The 17,796-nt window shown below is 43.7% G+C and overlaps 4 protein-coding genes across 4 annotated transcripts; all 4 read left to right on the plus strand.

Annotated features, from left to right (window-relative positions):
- Nucleotides 1–3,252: 3,252 nt before the first annotated feature.
- Nucleotides 3,253–5,076, plus strand: AK88_00810 (uncharacterized protein; the record flags this gene model as incomplete). The annotated part of the gene is made up of 1 exon (XM_012478454.1): nucleotides 3,253–5,076. The coding sequence occupies one exon, from the start codon at nucleotides 3,253–3,255 to the stop codon at nucleotides 5,074–5,076; it is 1,824 nt and encodes a 607-aa protein (XP_012333877.1).
- Nucleotides 5,077–6,489: 1,413 nt separating this feature from the next.
- AK88_00811 (uncharacterized protein) lies at nucleotides 6,490–8,001 on the plus strand (the record flags this gene model as incomplete). The annotated part of the gene is made up of 4 exons (XM_012478455.1): nucleotides 6,490–7,126; nucleotides 7,290–7,454; nucleotides 7,600–7,681; nucleotides 7,875–8,001. 4 exons carry the CDS (start codon nucleotides 6,490–6,492, stop codon nucleotides 7,999–8,001), a joined length of 1,011 nt encoding a protein of 336 aa, XP_012333878.1.
- A 1,256-nt stretch (nucleotides 8,002–9,257) lies between these two features.
- AK88_00812 (uncharacterized protein) lies at nucleotides 9,258–15,012 on the plus strand (the record flags this gene model as incomplete). The annotated part of the gene is made up of 4 exons (XM_012478456.1): nucleotides 9,258–9,406; nucleotides 9,559–9,591; nucleotides 9,743–9,818; nucleotides 9,970–15,012. The coding sequence occupies 4 exons, from the start codon at nucleotides 9,258–9,260 to the stop codon at nucleotides 15,010–15,012; spliced, it is 5,301 nt and encodes a 1,766-aa protein (XP_012333879.1).
- Nucleotides 15,013–15,997: 985 nt separating this feature from the next.
- On the plus strand, nucleotides 15,998–16,841 carry AK88_00813 (uncharacterized protein; the record flags this gene model as incomplete). Its single annotated transcript, XM_012478457.1, has 4 exons — nucleotides 15,998–16,046; nucleotides 16,163–16,248; nucleotides 16,451–16,540; nucleotides 16,767–16,841. The coding sequence occupies 4 exons, from the start codon at nucleotides 15,998–16,000 to the stop codon at nucleotides 16,839–16,841; spliced, it is 300 nt and encodes a 99-aa protein (XP_012333880.1).
- Between the last annotated feature and the right edge of the window lie 955 nt (nucleotides 16,842–17,796).

Genomic DNA, 17,796 nt, shown 5'->3' on the forward strand with positions numbered 1-17,796 from the left:
TAGCAAACTTGTATAAAAAAAAAAAAAAAAAAATACTTCTGAACTTTCATTCGATTGAAGAAAATATATAGAAAACAAGTATGACCCGCAAAATGGAAAATATAAGATTGTAACAAGCTTTATTAACCCTCGCGCGGACATCTCTTTTCAGTGGCGGCCATTTGCTGCCCACCTATAAAAATATAAGTATGTACTTACTAACCCCTACGCCCAGTGGGGGGGTATTATTATATACTGCCCCTAGTCGCGTTGCCGTGTTCATATGTGGCCGTATGCAGCCTCGCGCAAGGGGGGGAAAGAAGCTGCCCAAACGGCTATACCATAATTTTATTATGGCCAAGTATGCGTAACTGGTATGTAGCTTTTTTTTTTATTTTACTTTTTTTTAAATTTGTATATCGCTGGACAACGCGCGGTCTCAGCCCCGTCCATGCAAGATGAATGTAAGCAACTTTGCTACGTGTCCAGTTTGTCCACGCGCAAAACAGGGCAGGGAGATGCCTCCCGCCCCATGTGAAGGTCCTACTTCGATTTTCATTTCGGGCGACAGACCCACGCGCAGACAGCAATGGGGACATAATTCTCACCCATGTGTTGTAAATCGCCCTCAAAACAAAAAAGGTAATTCCTCTCACCGTGATGAAAGAATTATACAAGTTTCGTGCCTGTCCAACGGATGCGGAGCACCGAATAGAGTTTGGCTCCCTCTAGTAGTCCCTTCACTACAGGGTCTTTTTATAATGTAACTGCATTAGCGCAGTGGTGAGCCGATTATGTCCCACAGATGGAGTGCCCCTTGGTCTAGGGTAGCCCCCCCAATACAAAATGACCAGCACATGTTGACTAATCAGGAGGAATAAAAGGCGCCGTCATGGTATCGGCCATACACTATAGCGTAACTGTACAGGTTATACTACACAAAATGTTTCCTTAGCTTTGTATGCATATCGCACATGTGTCGTACTTTTAATTAGTTTATCTTCCTCTACCACCACAACAATAACAATGAACCCAAATTCGAATGGGCAATGAGGACACGTCCTCTGCGCTTCTTTCTTTGTTAAACTGTTACGCAAAGCACAATTTGTAGTTGCCTCTGTTGAGATTCTTAAACCCCCCGCTGGTCGCTGCTATCCATGGTTAGAATTGTCCTCAGTATCGTACACGGCACGAGCTGCTATGACTATTGCGGTGGCGTCTTTTCCGTCCAACCCCTCTTTTTTTTCTTTTCTTTTTTTTTTTTTTTTTTTTTTTCTATTTGCTCCTCCCCCCCATCATACGATGCAAACATGGGGAAAAAATAAAATGCCTATCTGGGGTATGCCGGTAAAAAATAGGACGTACACCGAAAACGACTTCACCGCCATGTGACTGAAAAAAAAATATTATTCAACGGAACAGCTCGGCGAAAATTGTTCCTAGGTACGATAAAAATGATTAAAGGTTTGCTCTAACAGATGGCTAATATTCGTTCCCATCTCGCAGTTAAATGTTAATACAAAATTAGAACATGCCTGTCCCCTTTACCATTTATGTGAATCGAGCCGACTGGATGAACCCTATCATCCGTGGGGGGCTGCTATGACGATCCATCCGGTGCATTAGCAAAAATGCGGGAAAAACAACAAAAGGCGCGAGCGGCGGGCATTCACTGCTACGCTTACCCTGCCCAAATATATGTTTTATATGTTCTACTACAACCCATAGGCGTTGCGGCTTAGCAGCAAAAGGAGTCATCTGCATTTAATGCAGTTTATACTCCCTCGACGCGCGTTCCGCTTTGCAGCCAAACGTTATATATTATATTTTAGCTGTACTCTTCGGGCAGTCTCTACATGCGCCTACTAAAAATAAATTCCATAATTGTACAAACGAAAAGGGAAAAAAAATATATATATACATATATATATATATATATATTTTTTTTTTTTTTTTGTTTGATCTTTGACGTGGGGATTATCCCGTAAGCCACAAGAGCGGCACGAACGCACTGAGCTGAGCTGTGTGAACAAAGGGCTCAGTCGCTCTTGTCATACGGTAATATATTTACATATAATGTCCTCATTCGTTTCGCCACTTCCGCATAGGCATGGAAACCGCTCTTAGCAACATCCATTTTGTACATGTGGAAATTTGAAGTAAAAAGCTATATGCCATCCCCCCCACCGCGTGCTTTCTTAAAATATTACGCTGCAAGTGCGATTGTCCATCCCGTGGGCTCCGCTTTTCCCCTCGCAGTTTGTGTAGTTCCCCTTTTTGTGAATATCATCTCCATAGTTCACACCGTTTTGTGTTTTTCTTTTTATTTTTCTTCGCGTTCTTCTGGAACAGTGACCCCTTATCTGTGGGGGACCATTTGGACCGCGACATTCCCAGCGTCATACGCGCTTAGGGTGAATCATACAGAGCTGAAGAGGGAAGAGGAAGAAAAAAAAAAAACGCCCACACGATTGTACGTTCTTATTATACAGACTTGTATGTACATTCTGCAGTTGCGTGAGCCGGTCAGGAAAAGCCGTACCGGTTTGTACATGAGGGATCACTACCCCCTCTGACCCTATAACAATTTTTTTTCACTGAATATTTCACCTGACGTGAGCACAAACCCTCATTGTTAAAGGTGTCCTTCTCTTCTCCCTTTGGAACAAAAAGTGGTGCGCAAAAAAAAAAAAAAAAAAAAGGGCAGAATTCTCTCCCCTCTCTGCAGCATAGCATGCGAAGTAAGAGACACGTCTGGTACTCGCCCCGTCGCTGTGGACGTTTACACAATTATGCACCTTTCTCATTTATGAGCATGGTATCCCCACCCCCGGTCGCTAACCCTAAACTGATTTAGCCGCGCAAATATGTGCAGGTTCTAGGGGGTACCCGCATTTGTATTTGTTAACGGCGCAGAAGGAGAAGAAACTGTAGAGCGATATCACGACTCCAGAAGTGCGTACTTGTGTATACTTACCTGGACAGTAACTGAAGCCACTGCGCTGTTCTTGCGCTACGCCATATGTGACCCAATGACACATGGAGGGTTCATTTACGAGTACCCCTGATTTGTGCCCACATCCCTGTGCAACTTAGCGCGAACGGGCTCGAAGTACAAAAGTGGACGCAGCGTACTGGGGATCCGCGGACAAGCGGCACGTGGAGCTGTACCATTGAGGGATACGCAGAAGAAATAGGCCACGCGATACGCAGCACTGCTTTGATGCATCGCTGCGCTGCCCCACGTCGCTGCACCACTTCTCAACCCCCAAGATGACGCTAAAGTTCGTGATCCGAGAACCCAAGGTGCGGGTCCTGTTCTCGCCCACGGAGTTCTTCGAGACCCTGAAGGGCATGTTCCGGAACTCCAAACATAGAATCGTTATCAGCTGCTTATACATAGGAATAGGCGAGCTGGAAAAGGAATTAATACTAACCATAAAAAATAATAAACACATAAAGAATTTAAGAGTGGACATTCTGTTAGATAAACAAAGAGCTACAAGACCAGAAGGGAAGCTGAAAGAATCCTCTGTGACTATGCTGTCCGATCTCTTCAGCCATGCAGGCGATCTAAATATAAGCTTATTTCACAACCCACTACTAGGAGCAGTATTGTATAATATTCTGCCCTACAGACTCAATGAAACCATTGGAGTGATGCACATGAAGGTATTTATTGCAGATGATCATGTGATTTTATCTGGGGCCAACTTAAGCGATAGCTACCTTCGAAATAGGCAGGACAGATATATTTTGATTGAAAATAAATTATTAGCTGACTCAGTTCATAAAATTGTGAATTGCATCCAGAACATGTCATTCAGAGTGAATGTCGATTTGAGTCTCCATTGGGGCAGTGACTTAATGAACCCTCTTGTCGACGCTCATACCTTCCGTGAGCAGTTCTATAGGAGGATACAATTCATGCTCGGTCAAATCAGGGAAGACATTTTGCGTGATACCCAGGGCAAGGCGGAAAGGCACATGCCGGATGGCGATTTAAGTGGATGTCGCTTACCCGGAAGCAGCCCCTCTAGGAGCCAGCGAGAAGACTTCTTCAATCCCCTGTTCGTCAAAAATGAAGTAATTATGACCGTGGAGCTGGCGCTGCAGAGCGGATTCTCTTCACCCCCTATATACGACGAAAGCTGCATGTTGGAAAACATGCTCAAGAATGTAAAGAAATATGACCAAAGTTTAATCATATCATCAGCGTATTTGAACTTTCCAGAAATTTTTTTACAACTGTTTAGAAATATATATGATAACCTGTGTTTTAAAAAGGGGTTAATACGCTTTATTACAGCATCCCCTGCAGCTAACAGTTTTTTTAAGTCCAAGGGCATTTCCTACTACGTACCCCTTGGCTACACAGTCAGTGCGCACATGTGTCTTCAATTCATCACCAAAAATATTATAAGCGCTTTTAAAAATTTAAATAGAACAGACCCTTTGAAGAAAAAGGAAAAGACATACACAGATATTTTTTTAGAATATCATAAACCGTCCTGGACCTTCCACTCCAAGGGGATGTGGCTGATTGGTAATTCCACCGACAGGGGAGTACTTGGTGGCAACACCTCACAAATGGAAAATGTTACAAATAGTGTGTGCACTAGCCAATATTATGAACAGTCAGAAAAAAAAAAACAAAAATCCCCTTTTGGAATAGCTAGCTCTCCTTATTTATTCAATAATGATCAAAATTGCCTGAACAGGTCAGCTAATTTGGAGGAAAGAAAAAAAAAAAATGTGTGTGAAAATACTTTAAAGAGTGAAGAAATGGATCATAGTCAACACGGTGACGATAATCAGCTTTATAACAATAATGCTACATCACTGACCCAAAACTTGGGCGATCTACCCTGGGGAACGGTGATTGGAAGCTCCAACTACGGCTACCGAGCAATGTACAGAGACTTGGAAATGAGCTTTGTGATCAAAACAAACGATGAAAATTTGAAGCGCCAGTTGCAGAAGGAGCTGAACATCGTTTACGAGTCCTCCAATTTTGTCCACATGGACGAGTTGTATTTGAGGTACCCCCGATGGCTGCGATTGCTGTACTGGTACTTCGCGCGATGGTTGCTGTGACGGCGGCAGGAATCCCTCGGGCCATCTGTGTGTATTCGTCTATTTGTTTGCTTATGTGCTCACCCATTTGTTTGTTTGCCCATCTCGCTCTCTCTTTATCTGCCCTTTTATCTGCCTATCCGTTCACTGGCATTTTTGCCCATTCGCTTATTTCCTTTCCACCATCATCACCCTTCCGGTGCTGCACGAACTGCTTGCCAGGGCCAAGAAAACATCGCGCCGGGCTTTTTTGTTTTGTTTTTTTTTTTTTTTTTTGTCACTTTATTTCCCTTTCCCCCTTTTGGCATTTCGTAAAATGCCTATGTGTATTACACACGTTGTTCTCATATTTGTGCGAATTGTCCGCTTTTGCCAAAATTTGTTTTTAATGTGTTTCCAAAATTTTTTTTTTTAAAGAACGGACATACGTATTTAGCTACGTGTGTCAACCCAAATGGCTTAATATTCCATTGCCCCACCGTGTCCTTTGTTTAACTGGCAACATCCTGCTCAATTTGTCCTCAATATATTTGCAAAGGTAGGAAGAAAGTACAATTTTATTTTGATGTTACTTTTTCAACGCTTTTGATATTCTTATAGGGTCATTTGAACACTGTTCCCCACGTGATGCCTTTTTTTTTAATCTGCCATCTTTTACCTTGTTCATAACAATGCAGAGTTTGCACTTTGCACAATGATGGGGTCACCAACGATAGGCTCCTTGTGTTGTTCCACAATGGGAGATTTACTAAATGTGCACGCGGCTGGTATAGTAATAAATGTGTTATCGCATTTGTATGCAGCTTTGTCCTCGGTGATTTTTAACCCCCGTTAGGAAGTGATCCTCCAACTTTTGAACTGAACGCGATCGCCTCATCAGCGCAGCAACGGGTGGATCGGAATGCGCACCTCCGAGGCGTCTCACCTTTGGCAGCATCGCATGGTTGTAGCCTTTTCGAAAGGTGCACATTTTAAATAAATATCCGCTTGAATTATTGTGCGGTTGGCTGCATTCCCGACTGCACTCCTGAGTAATGGCCTTATTGATAGGCTCATTTCATTTTTCCTTCCTCCCCATAAAAAAAAAAAAAAAAACTCTGCACGAACAAACCCATGAGCTCATTCCGCTCGATTATCTCTGCGCAGAGGTTTCACAGGGAAACACTTATTTGAAGCTGCTGAGAGGGGGTGATGCATAGCCACTCATGCGAACACAACCACTGGTGCCGCGCCAAGGGGGGTCATACCGCTGAAAGTGACCCCCTACACATGCAGGTGTTGCTTAAGAATGCAAGGAATGGAAGAGAATAACATGGGAACACAGAAAAGGGGGAGGAACGAGCAGGCGCGAAGTAGAAAAGTGTGTAAGTGTATGTTGGTCCTCCAAGGTGCAATAATTAAAACTGCACAAAGTGAACTGCTACCCCGCAAACTATGAAATTTTCTTCTTTTTTCCCCCCCTCCCTGATGCTATACTTCCTCAATCCATTTCACGTTACACTCGCCTACAAGAACACACTTCCCGTGGGAATTACCCACCACACGAGTATTCACTTCTCGCGCTACCTTAACAGAAAACGTAACGCACTTTCCGTAAGACAGGCCTCCCAAGTCAGGTGCTTCACCAAGACAAGGTTACATAATGAAGCGTTGCACGAGGAAGTCCAATTCTTCGACGACACGAATGAAGAGGGAAATTTGCCTCCCATTTCTCTGAACAAGTCAGGTGAAAATAATCCCATTAAAGAGACCCTGAGGAAGACCAAAAAATTTTGCAATTATTTGACGAGCAAATTAGGGAGGCTTAATAAAAAACTGCGGGAAATAAAAAAACTGGAAACCATCTTCTACGCGAACCCACACATATTAACGGAGAGTCAACAAGTGAAACTAAGCAAAAAAAAACAAATAAAAAACGAACTGGTTTTAATCCATCGATACAGGAAAAAGTACCTCGCGTACAAAAAAAACCTCACCAAAAATGTCGACGACGCGTCTCCTTTTTTTAACGCCAAGCGGAAGATCCGCCATAAGCGGCAAGTCTGCACCCCCCAGGAGTTCAAGAAAATATGTACGCACCGATGGGCAGGACGCGCGCCAAAAATGATGAACGTGGTGGACATGGACAGAGTGAAACGAACCGCGCGGAGCACTGTAGAGGGGCTTCTGCCCATCGTCGCTTCATCTATGCGTCGCTCCATTTATTCGTCGCTTCCCCCCCCATCCCCGTGCAGTGCAATCGGACGACCCCAAGGCACCCGTCCAACGAGTGAAAAGCATAGACTACGACCAGATCCCCAGGAACGTGACCGACTACCTAGTATTTAACAAAGTGGGCAAGAAGGAGGAAGTCAAAATTCTCTTTGGCCTCAAAGCTGTGAAGATAAACGGAAACATACGTAAGGGGGAAAAGACACATAAGCGCGAACTCCCCGCTACCCTACACATGTTCATGCAGGAGGGTCACCCGGGTTGCAGAATGGGCAATTTGTTCGCGTTGCTTCATTTTTATTTTTTTATTTTTTCTTGCGCCCCTCCCCCCAGTGGATGATGAGAATTACATGATAAACCCGCGAGAAGACAAAGTGGAAGTGTTCAACGAGGTGGTCCAAATTCACGAAAGCCAGTAAGCGCAAAGTGGAATGAACAAAAAAAAAAAAAAAAAGTTTTTACCAACTCCACTGAGCCTACTCATGGGGGGTGGTTATCCAATTATGCACATGCGTAAAGAGTGGTGTTCTTTTTTTCTTTTTTTTTTTTCCTCCATGTGCACAACTAGCCAAATTATCCCACGTGTATTTCTTCCCCCCCTCTCTCAGCTACATCGTAAGGAAGAGGTTTTCGAAGAACCAAAAAAAAATGCTCGAGGAAAAGTCCAAAGAGAAATTATCAGACGTCAAACGGGAGGTTAAAGAGTTCGAAAACTTTTTCAACATAAAGCAGTGATGTAAGGGTGCACTTGCTCATTAAAGAAAATGCATGTCCACGCCCCTCTTCCGCGTTACACCGGTGAAGCAACTACCCGTTGAAAAGTTTTTCCAAAGTAGCCAATTAAAAATGGGTACTTCCCTCAGGGTGCTCCTGCTCGGGAATACTATCCCCTCGAGAGAACATAACAATTTAAGTGGGGTCTTTTTTCTTTTTTTTTTTTTTTTTTTTGTATCCCTGTGCGATGGGCTTTTTGAAATGCCCCACTTTGTACACACAAAAAAGTATGCATGTGTTAAAGAACATTACATGTGCTAACATACGAATTTTGACTTGAGGGCACGGGACCTTCATTCTACCAACAGGTGCAACATAAGTACGTAATATATATGTGTTTATGTACGGGTAGGTTCTGTGCGTGTATCGATACACTCTCTCATGTAAGATATATGGAGCGATGTTTTTCTTTCCCCTTGATACCACGCTTCCACAGACTTTTTTTTTTTCTAACCCCCTTTGGGGAATGCACCCCACTTTGCAAACACGTACATGGAAACTACAGAGTTAACAACAACATGCGGAATTGTATTAAATTGTATTACATGCAGGTCGCCTATCACCTCTGATGATTAATTCAATTTTCTTCCTTTCACACCGATTGCGTTTCAGAATTATTTAAGGCATGCCTGCCTTTTTTTAAGTGTGCCCGTCGCAAATATACTTAAAAAGCACCTGAACGGTTCAGGTGATTTTTTTTTTTTTTTTTCTTCAATTTTTTATTCTTTGTTTTATTTTTTTATTTATATATTTTTTTTTCTCTCTTTCTCTTTTACCTTTTTGCGAAATTTGCAATTTTTTTTCTTGCACAACGTTAGCTCAGTGGCCAGCAGGCGCCACAGCAGTGTATGAGTAGTTCATGCCAATCACTTTTTACTTGGCCTGTTTTGACCCCAGTCCGCATTGACTCCGGTCCACATTCATTCCCGTCCGCACTCTCTTTCGTGAAAGGAACGACCGTTCCACTGAGCGCCAAATGAAGCATCTTTTCGAAAAATGTATACATATAAGATGTGCTCCTAAGGGGGGATACACTTGTTAAAGCAGCACCCCCCTCTACATTTGCCCTCCAAAGAGAGGAGGTATTATTGTCCTTTTATTTGTGGCTGTTTTTCCGCCTACCATTTGTTACTGACCGTTATGTGTTGTCGAGGGGTAATATCAATCCCCTTCCACCTGGGAAAAAAAAAAAAAAAAATTAAAACCAACAAAGCACAATGAATAGCACAACGTGTGACAATCCACTGCGTGCAAAGTCGTACCGACTGAACCTAGATGACATCCAGAACCTGGGGTCCCTGTATCTGTTTGAGAACAATAGGAAAATCGCCAAATACAATGAGGAAATCGACCTGCTCAAGGAACAGTAAGGAGCCATCAACGCAACCGCATGAGCACCTATCAACTTGCACTTCCGTACATCTTCACGTATGTACATGTACACATTCGCACTTGTGCACATTTGTTATTTACTTTTTTTTTTTTTTTTTTTTTTTTTTTTTTTTTTTTTTACTGAAGACTGAACTACCTGAACGAGAAAATGGGAAAATGGTAATGAGCAAGGAATTTGTGCGTGGCAGTGAGAGGGACAGACACGCAGGCGACACATGGTTGTAGAAAAAATATTCCATTGTTGTGTGCCTCTCTCCCGCATCAGTTGGCGCAATTGACTTTTGTGTATCTCCTCCCGCCCCTTTCGCAGTGGATACGTGCATAAGGTTATCGAGCCTGCGAAGCCCTCAGAGGTGACCTTCTGGTACTACGAACTGAAAGAAATGGTAAGTCCTCGAAGTTATAGCAGGGGCGGCGAGTTCCTCGAGTACCCCCCCCCCCAGAGGGAAACAATTCATCTGTTTCACCACGCCAATTGTACATGTGAAATCACGTCCACACCGCGATGCGTCGACTCCTCTCCTACAAACCTCGCAGAAAGAATTTCAAGACCTGGTGATGTACGAAATAAAGAAGAAAAAAAAGCACTTCAAGATTTTGAGCCAGAGCTGCGTGAAGTATCTAACCAACCGTGAAAAAATAAAACAAAAAAAATTAGAAGAGGAGGAAAAGCGATTGAAGACTCACTCGAAACACATCTCATCCTTCATGGACATGTTTTGGAAGAAAATTGAAAAGTTGGTTTGGGAAGAGAAGAAGAGGGAGTTGCAGAAAACTCTAAATAAAAAAAAGGAAATGCGATTTAAAAGATTTGTTAAAAATGCAATTAAGAAAATTAAACGAGCTAGACAAGAGAATGTGCATGAGCTTTTCGTCAACAGACATGCTAGTATAAGCTCCTTCAATCCTAGTGAGAATATTACATGCTCTTCGCACCAGGGTCCCACGGAGGGCAGTAATGACCGGAGCAGCGTGGGAAGTAGCAAACGGGTCAGCAGGTTAAGCAGTGAAGGGATTAATAGGGTAAGTAACGAACGGGTGACCAGACGAAGGAGCAAACGAGTGAGTGCTGCAAACTTCGAACTGAGTAATGAGGGAAGCACCGCCCGAAGTAGCGCGAACAATACCGAGGATGCTGGCCTGCACAACTTGGCGGATGATGAATTGAAGGAAGAGGACCTGACCAATCAGGAAGAGGAAGACGTGTTGCTGGACGAGCAAATGGAGTCCAGCGACGAGTCGGAGGAAAAGGGGAGGGAAATCAGCCTCCTGGACGATGAGGCCAACATGCCCATTGAGGAGCTGATCAAGAGGATGTACGGCTTTAAGAGTGGTGAGGAGTACCTCGATATGATGCGCGAGGGTGGGGGATCAGCCGGTGAGGAAGAGGCGGCAGAGGAAGGCGCAGAAGAAGATGACGCAGCAGAAGAAGACGCAGCAGAAGAAGACGCAGAAGAAGACGGCGCAGCAGAGGAAGACGCACCGAAGGAGAACGAGAAGAAAAGAAAGTTCGAAGAAACGGATGAGGCAGACCCGCCAATCACATCCAACGTAACGAAGAAGAGCGATGCGCACACCGAACGGAGGAGAAAGAAGAGGAGGAGGAGAAGAAGAAGAACACGCCACAACCGTAGGGACGACGGAGGGGACCTGAGCGAGTCTTCCTTGTCTAGCACCTCCAACGATGATATGATGGAGTGTAATATGGACGAGAAGCACTTGACCATAATACCTCCCTTCATAAAGGCAACCCTGAGGGATTATCAACACGCAGGGTTGCACTGGTTACTCTACCTGTACAAGAATAACATAAATGGAATATTGGCAGACGAAATGGGTTTAGGAAAAACGTTACAATGCATTTCTCTTTTGAGTTACCTGGCGTACCACTTCAACATATGGGGGCCCCACTTAATAATTGTACCCACGTCAATCCTTATAAACTGGGAAATCGAATTGAAGAGATTTTCTCCTTGCTTCAAAATATTATCCTACTTTGGAAATCAGAATGAAAGATATAAAAAGCGAGTTGGGTGGTTCAACAAGGACTCGTTTCATGTGTGCATATCTAGTTACTCCACAATTGTTAAGGATCATCTGATTTTTAAAAGAAAGAAATGGAAATACATTATCCTAGATGAAGCTCACAATATAAAGAATTTTAATACGAAGAGGTGGAATATCATTTTAAGCTTGAAGAGGGACCATTGTCTTTTAGTCACTGGTACCCCTTTACAGAATAGTTTGGAAGAGCTGTGGTCTCTGCTCCATTTCCTCATGCCAAACATATTTACATCCCATGTAGATTTTAAGGACTGGTTTTCAGATCCGTTAAACTTGGCCATACAGAAGAGTAAAATAAATGACTCGAGAGAGCTCATCGACCGGTTACACACAGTGATAAGACCTTATATTTTAAGGAGATTAAAAAAGAATGTGGAAAAAGAAATGCCAAATAAGTATGAACATATAATTAAATGTAAGTTAACCAGGAGACAACAAGTGTTATATGACGAATTCATTCAAAATAAACAAGTTCAAAATACACTCAACAGTGGGAACTACATAGGTTTAATGAATATACTCATTCAGCTGAGAAAGGTTTGTAACCATTGTGACTTGTTCACAAATAAACATATTCAGACCCCATACTTTTATTTACTCCCCATCAGTTTTTTTATTCCGCGTTTTTTTATCCTATTTGAGAAGACTTACCACCTGGACTTTCAACTTATTTTGTTCCTCCACAAGGAATTCACCTCCCTGGGAGGTGTTCCTCGTTACCGTCAGCAGAATGGAAAGAGTAAATCTAATCAACCAAATGATAGGCGTGCGAATAGCTTTATAAATATGCAGCTACCCGACCCCGCACACACCTGTTACCACACATTTGCGCATCACGCGGGTGAAAGAAAGAAACCTGTTAACGTTATGCCGAATGCGGAGCAGCCAACGGGTGTAATCTCGACTTTTCAATTCATGCAAAGTATAACACCCCAGGGGGGAGTAAACGAGGTGTGTGCCATAAGTGATGCTACTCAGCATGGGATTGATGTTATCCCTGTGCAGCCCGTTACAAAGGATGAAACATTACTCTTCCCTCCCGCTAGTGAAGCTCATCACGGACCCCAACTGGGCCAAACGGTTGGAAGTCTTTATAACGAGATAAACGGTGGGCCGTACAGTCCTACTCAGCTTATCTCCTCACTTGGAAGAAGCAACTCATTCACTCGTCATACGAATGGGATGAAGAGGGCGCGTCCCTCAAGTGATGAACATATTGTGAATTATCCCCCTAACGCAATGAAGAACAATACGGTTACTTCCGCTGAGGAGATAAAAGCTTTGTCTATTTCTAACCTGCGCCACGGTAGAGGAGGTGCCCCACCAATAAACATGGAAGATGTAAACATGTACCTGAACAGTCAGATAAAAGGGAACAGTGTGCCAAGGAATTTTCTCACCTACTCTGAAGAATTCGTGTATGAAATGAACAACAACTATGACACTCTGGGTCGTTTTATCGACCCTGCTAACAAGCATCGCAGTTACGGTGAGTACCTTTACCGCACGTTGAAGGATGTCACTCCGTGTGGCCTAGCAAGTACGGCAGGGGGCGATCACCAAAACAAGGTTACCTTCAACAAGCATGCATCCAATGAGGCCATAAATAACCGTTGTCAAAATTTTCTTTACAAATATAACATGAAGGTAATTAACAGCGACACGCAGTATAAAAATTTTTTCTCAGATCAGACGAACCAGAGCTACCTGAATTCATTGGAGCACAACTTGTGGGTTAAGAGGCAACGAAGATTTGAGGAGAAGGATAGGAGGAGGGAGGAACAGCTAAAAGAGACCTTCACCAATGAGTACAATTTGTTAAAGAATGACAGAACCCCTCTCTTTGGGACCAACCTGCTGAGCTTACTTAGGCGCGAATTTTCCCGAGATGGGTTTGTGCCTTACCACTCGAGTAATAATCTGGCTGTGGGGTCTTTCCTCATGCGGGAGGTGCGTGCAGATGATGTACGTGTGGCGGCGAATGAGGCGTGTGCAGGTGGGGCGGCGAGTGCGACGTGTAGGGGTGAAGCTGGGGCGGCCGTCCTCGAGACGCTCTTCCCAACAATGGACCTCTTCCTAACGACGCACCAGCGAGAAATACACAACTTCACCCTGATGAACACGCCCGCTGTGATTAGTAGCAGCCACAGAATTGCAATCAACAACAACCTGTTGCAAAATTGTAGCCACCTAGAACCCATTCTACAACGGATCAAGGTAGCTACCAGGGTGTACCATGAGCCCTTCCACAAGCAATCGATCATCTTCCCCTTAAACAAAGACATCACCTTGGGCAGTGGAAAATTATTTGCTCTAGAGAAATTATTGAATAAATGCAAAAGGGAAGGAAACAAGTGTTTGCTGTTTACTCAGTTTATTAAAATGCTCGACATCCTGGAGGTCTTTCTGAATCACCTGAATTATACATTTATCAGATTAGACGGATCCACCAAAGTCGAACAGAGACAAAAAATTGTAACCAAATTTAATAATGACAAAACCATTTTTTTATTTATTTCTTCTACACGTAGTGGTAGCATAGGAATCAACTTGACTGCAGCCAACGTGGTTATTTTTTATGACACTGACTGGAACCCTTCCATCGACAAGCAGGCCATGGACAGGTGTCACCGAATCGGGCAGACCAAGGATGTGCATGTGTTTAGGTTTGTCTCGGAGTACACTGTGGAGGAAAACATTTGGAAGAAGCAACTTCAGAAGAGGAAGCTTGATACCATTTGCATCAGCATGGGTAATTTTAGTAACCTCAATAATGAGTCTCTGCTGGTGGGTGCGGGCCATGCGTCGGTTGGAGGTAATGCGTCATGTGCAGGTGAAAAGAATAACCCGCTGTCGAGTGACGGAAAAGACACCCATGCGAATGTCCCTGCAAGCATTGCAGACGTGATGAGCGGGAGGGGCAATGCAATACCCAATAACGATTCCGCAAGCAAGGACTGGTTTGCTAATGCTGATACGATTAAAGAAATATTTATTAACAAAAGGAACAACGATGAGGATGAAGATATTTACCAGGACAGACTGTTGCATGAACACATGGACGAGTCAGACAAAACCAACGTGCGATTTGAGAAGACGCTGGAACACGTGGAGGACAAGGACGACATCAACGCCCTGCGTGAAAACAAAAAGGAAACACTCCACGCCATTTCACAAGACCTGCAAGAATTTGCTAACAAAAATGACTTCCATGACACCTACACCCTCACTTCCTACTGCTTCAATTTTCTGAATGATAATCTGACGGACAGCTTGAAGCAACAGATCGACGAAATGAAAATGAAAATTGAAATCGAAATGATGAATGTGGGGGAGGATGAGGAGGAGGATGATAGCGGCGGTGATGAGGAGGACGGCGACGACGAACATGGCGATGAGGAGGATGGCGGTGACGACGAACATGGCGATGATGAGCACAGTGATGACGACAACCCCACCCTCGACGAGGCATCACCGTCGTCCTCCACAGAAACAGACAGTTTGAACCAGCAGTGAAAAAAATAAACCATTCTCTGTTGGGAGATCGTCCCCCCGCAGCGATGTACCCATTTGATATTCTTCCTCCTCCATTTGTGCACACATACTTTTTATATGTGAATACCTCCTGTGGGAAGCCGCAACAAACTGTGTCAACAATATGTTTGCACCTCCCCTTGCGTCTGTTCGCAGGGCGTGCTGTATGAACAGCAGAAGGGTAGGGGGGGGGTAACGCCCTTACACCAAAGATATACCACCCTCGGTGTTAGAAAAGAACAATCATGAGGGTGTTTCCCCTGCCCCCCTTTTTTGACCAAACCCGTTCAACACTTTTTGTAATGCTTTAAATTAGTCATTTTTAAAAAGGCCTCGAAGGGAGAGTAGAAGGCACCCGCGCCCAAATGAGGAGGAAAGGCTGATATGAAAAAAAAAAAAAAAAAAAAAAAAAAAAAAAAAACATTAGCGCATCTTTTCACACTCCACAAGTGGGCTAAAAGAGGTACTTATTATAAAAATCACAATTTATGTGAAAAGCCTATGTGCACAAAAAAATTGCGCCAAAACTATTCATAGGTGCGTTGGCCGCTCTCCATAAGAAAGGCCGTGCCCCCCCAAAAAAGTAGCTTCCACTTTGGCATATAAATTCCATGGCGCAGCGAATGCGCAAGTGCTTATCCATTGGTCTTGTCGTCAATTCTGTTCCGACAAACTACACTATAACACGAAAATTTAATGAGGCAACTAATGTTGAAGGAACGTCAGGAATGAGTAACTGAGCATAGAGAGGAGGTACCTTGTTCCATTACAACTCTCGTTCACCGCACATATAAGGTTTGTTCCGCCTTGTTCGATTGTTCGTTTTGTTTTCCCATTTTTTTTTTTTGTTTTTTTGTTGCGACTAAAAAAAGGTTGAAGCAACTCGGCTAAAGCAACCTGGCTGAAGGAAAACCGCCGCCATCGAACCAATTGTACTTCTTACCCCCAAACCCGACTATAAACCCACATGGAGAAAATAGCCCTAATACAAAGTAACTTGAGGATGAAAAACATACGTAGTGATAGGGGATAATTTTGAGAGAGGAGAAAAAAGAAAACGACATTTGTTAATCCTCCTTTCTTTTTTTTGTGTGAAGGCGACACATTTTCAACTCCAACTTGTTCTTTGCAGATCCCCTGGACTATATTCGCTTGAACATGGAGGAGGAGGTGTTTTTAAAATGCAAAGGAGATAGGGAAATCAGAGGAAAATTAGACGTAAGAAATGTTTTCTCTTCTCTTCGCCCTTTTGAGAAATCGTGTTTTTCTCCCCGGGGCGTCACATCGGAATGTTCCGTTGGGATGTTCCCCCGAGGCATATCTCTGCATCGGCGAGCTTCTTCCGCCCGGTCTGCGTGCGTCGTCCTGTCCCACGCGCACTCATTATGCACACCACTACACCCCATCCCACTCCCTAAAGGCATACGATAACCACTTGAATATGATCCTGTCCAACGCCCACGAAACGTACAAGCAGAGCGTCATCGAAAATGATGAGGAGACCATAAAGGTACGCACGACACGCACGAAATGCACATCGCTACTCTGCGCGTCGAATGTAGGCAGCTACAATGATTGGGAATATGCAAGTTGGAACCTTTCCCACAGGGACGAAGGAAAAAAAAGAATAAAAAAAACTTTATAAAGTGATGGAACTTTTTTGTCACATGGGGATTACAATGTGTGCATATTTTTACATGTACGTTATACCCCCATTTTTTTTTTTTTCTTTTTAGAAAATCGAAAGGAACCTCGACATGGTTTTCGTTCGGGGGGATTCCATCATCTTAGTGTCATCGGCGACGAAGTAGGAGCAGGGCTCCGCAACGTGTAGAGGCGACGATCGCACGTTAACACATAGGCACACGACCACATGTACATAAAAGGCCGCTTGCTCATATGTGTGTTCGTTTGGCGCGCCCCTTTAGCGTGATCATGTACACTGGACCAGCGTTTGTCTCCGCGCTGTGCCCTCTCATTTTCCGCATCTCCTTGGCACATGCAGGCCATTGTACGGGTCGAATTTTGAGGCCCCCCATTTTTCGCAAAATTTTTTTTTTTTTTCTGGTCATTTACTAACGAGCTTAGTTTATATATAGGCACATTTTGAACTTTTATTTTTTGTTAAAAAAATTGCCTAACAAGCATATGTAGACATCTTTAAAAAAAAAAAAAAAAAATCCTCTCCCTGTCTGCATGTCCTGTGTAACGTCTTATTGGTGAGGGGAAAAAGAGCTTGCCCCCCACAGTGGCAAACCAATTACAACGTTAACAAAATGAGCCACCACACATGACGCAGGAGTGAATATGTGGCCCGTGTAGAAGCGGCAAAGCTTTTTAAAAAACTGAAAGGGAAATCATCAAGGGGGAATTTGCACGCTTTCTGCCAGGGGGAGCAGTTGGCGGGTGGTCATTGCGCCCCATTGTGTGTACTCAATCTCTGTGTCTATTTTAGGTTGTAAATTCTTGTTCCTCTGGAGTGGTTGCGCTGCGCGTAACGCGTTTCGCGTGACCCCTAAGTTGTGACTCTACACGGATACCCTCCGCACATTGTCACTCTTCTCCTGGGCTTGGCAAAATGGATTATAAAGAAAAGCCCGAGGGCCCCTTCTTTGTCTCCTTTTACGTAATAAAAGAAAAAAAAAAAAAATGCGAAAATAAGGGGATAAATGGGGAGACTTTCTTGCAACCCTGCGTCACGCTGCTTATTATCCCGTTTTAAAACTACCCTTATTCCTCTCCCCGTTTGTTATGAAAAAAAAAAAC

This window comes from Plasmodium fragile (assembly GCF_000956335.1).
Source record: "Plasmodium fragile strain nilgiri unplaced genomic scaffold supercont1.6, whole genome shotgun sequence".
NCBI classification, from domain to species: Eukaryota; Apicomplexa; class Aconoidasida; order Haemosporida; family Plasmodiidae; genus Plasmodium; species Plasmodium fragile.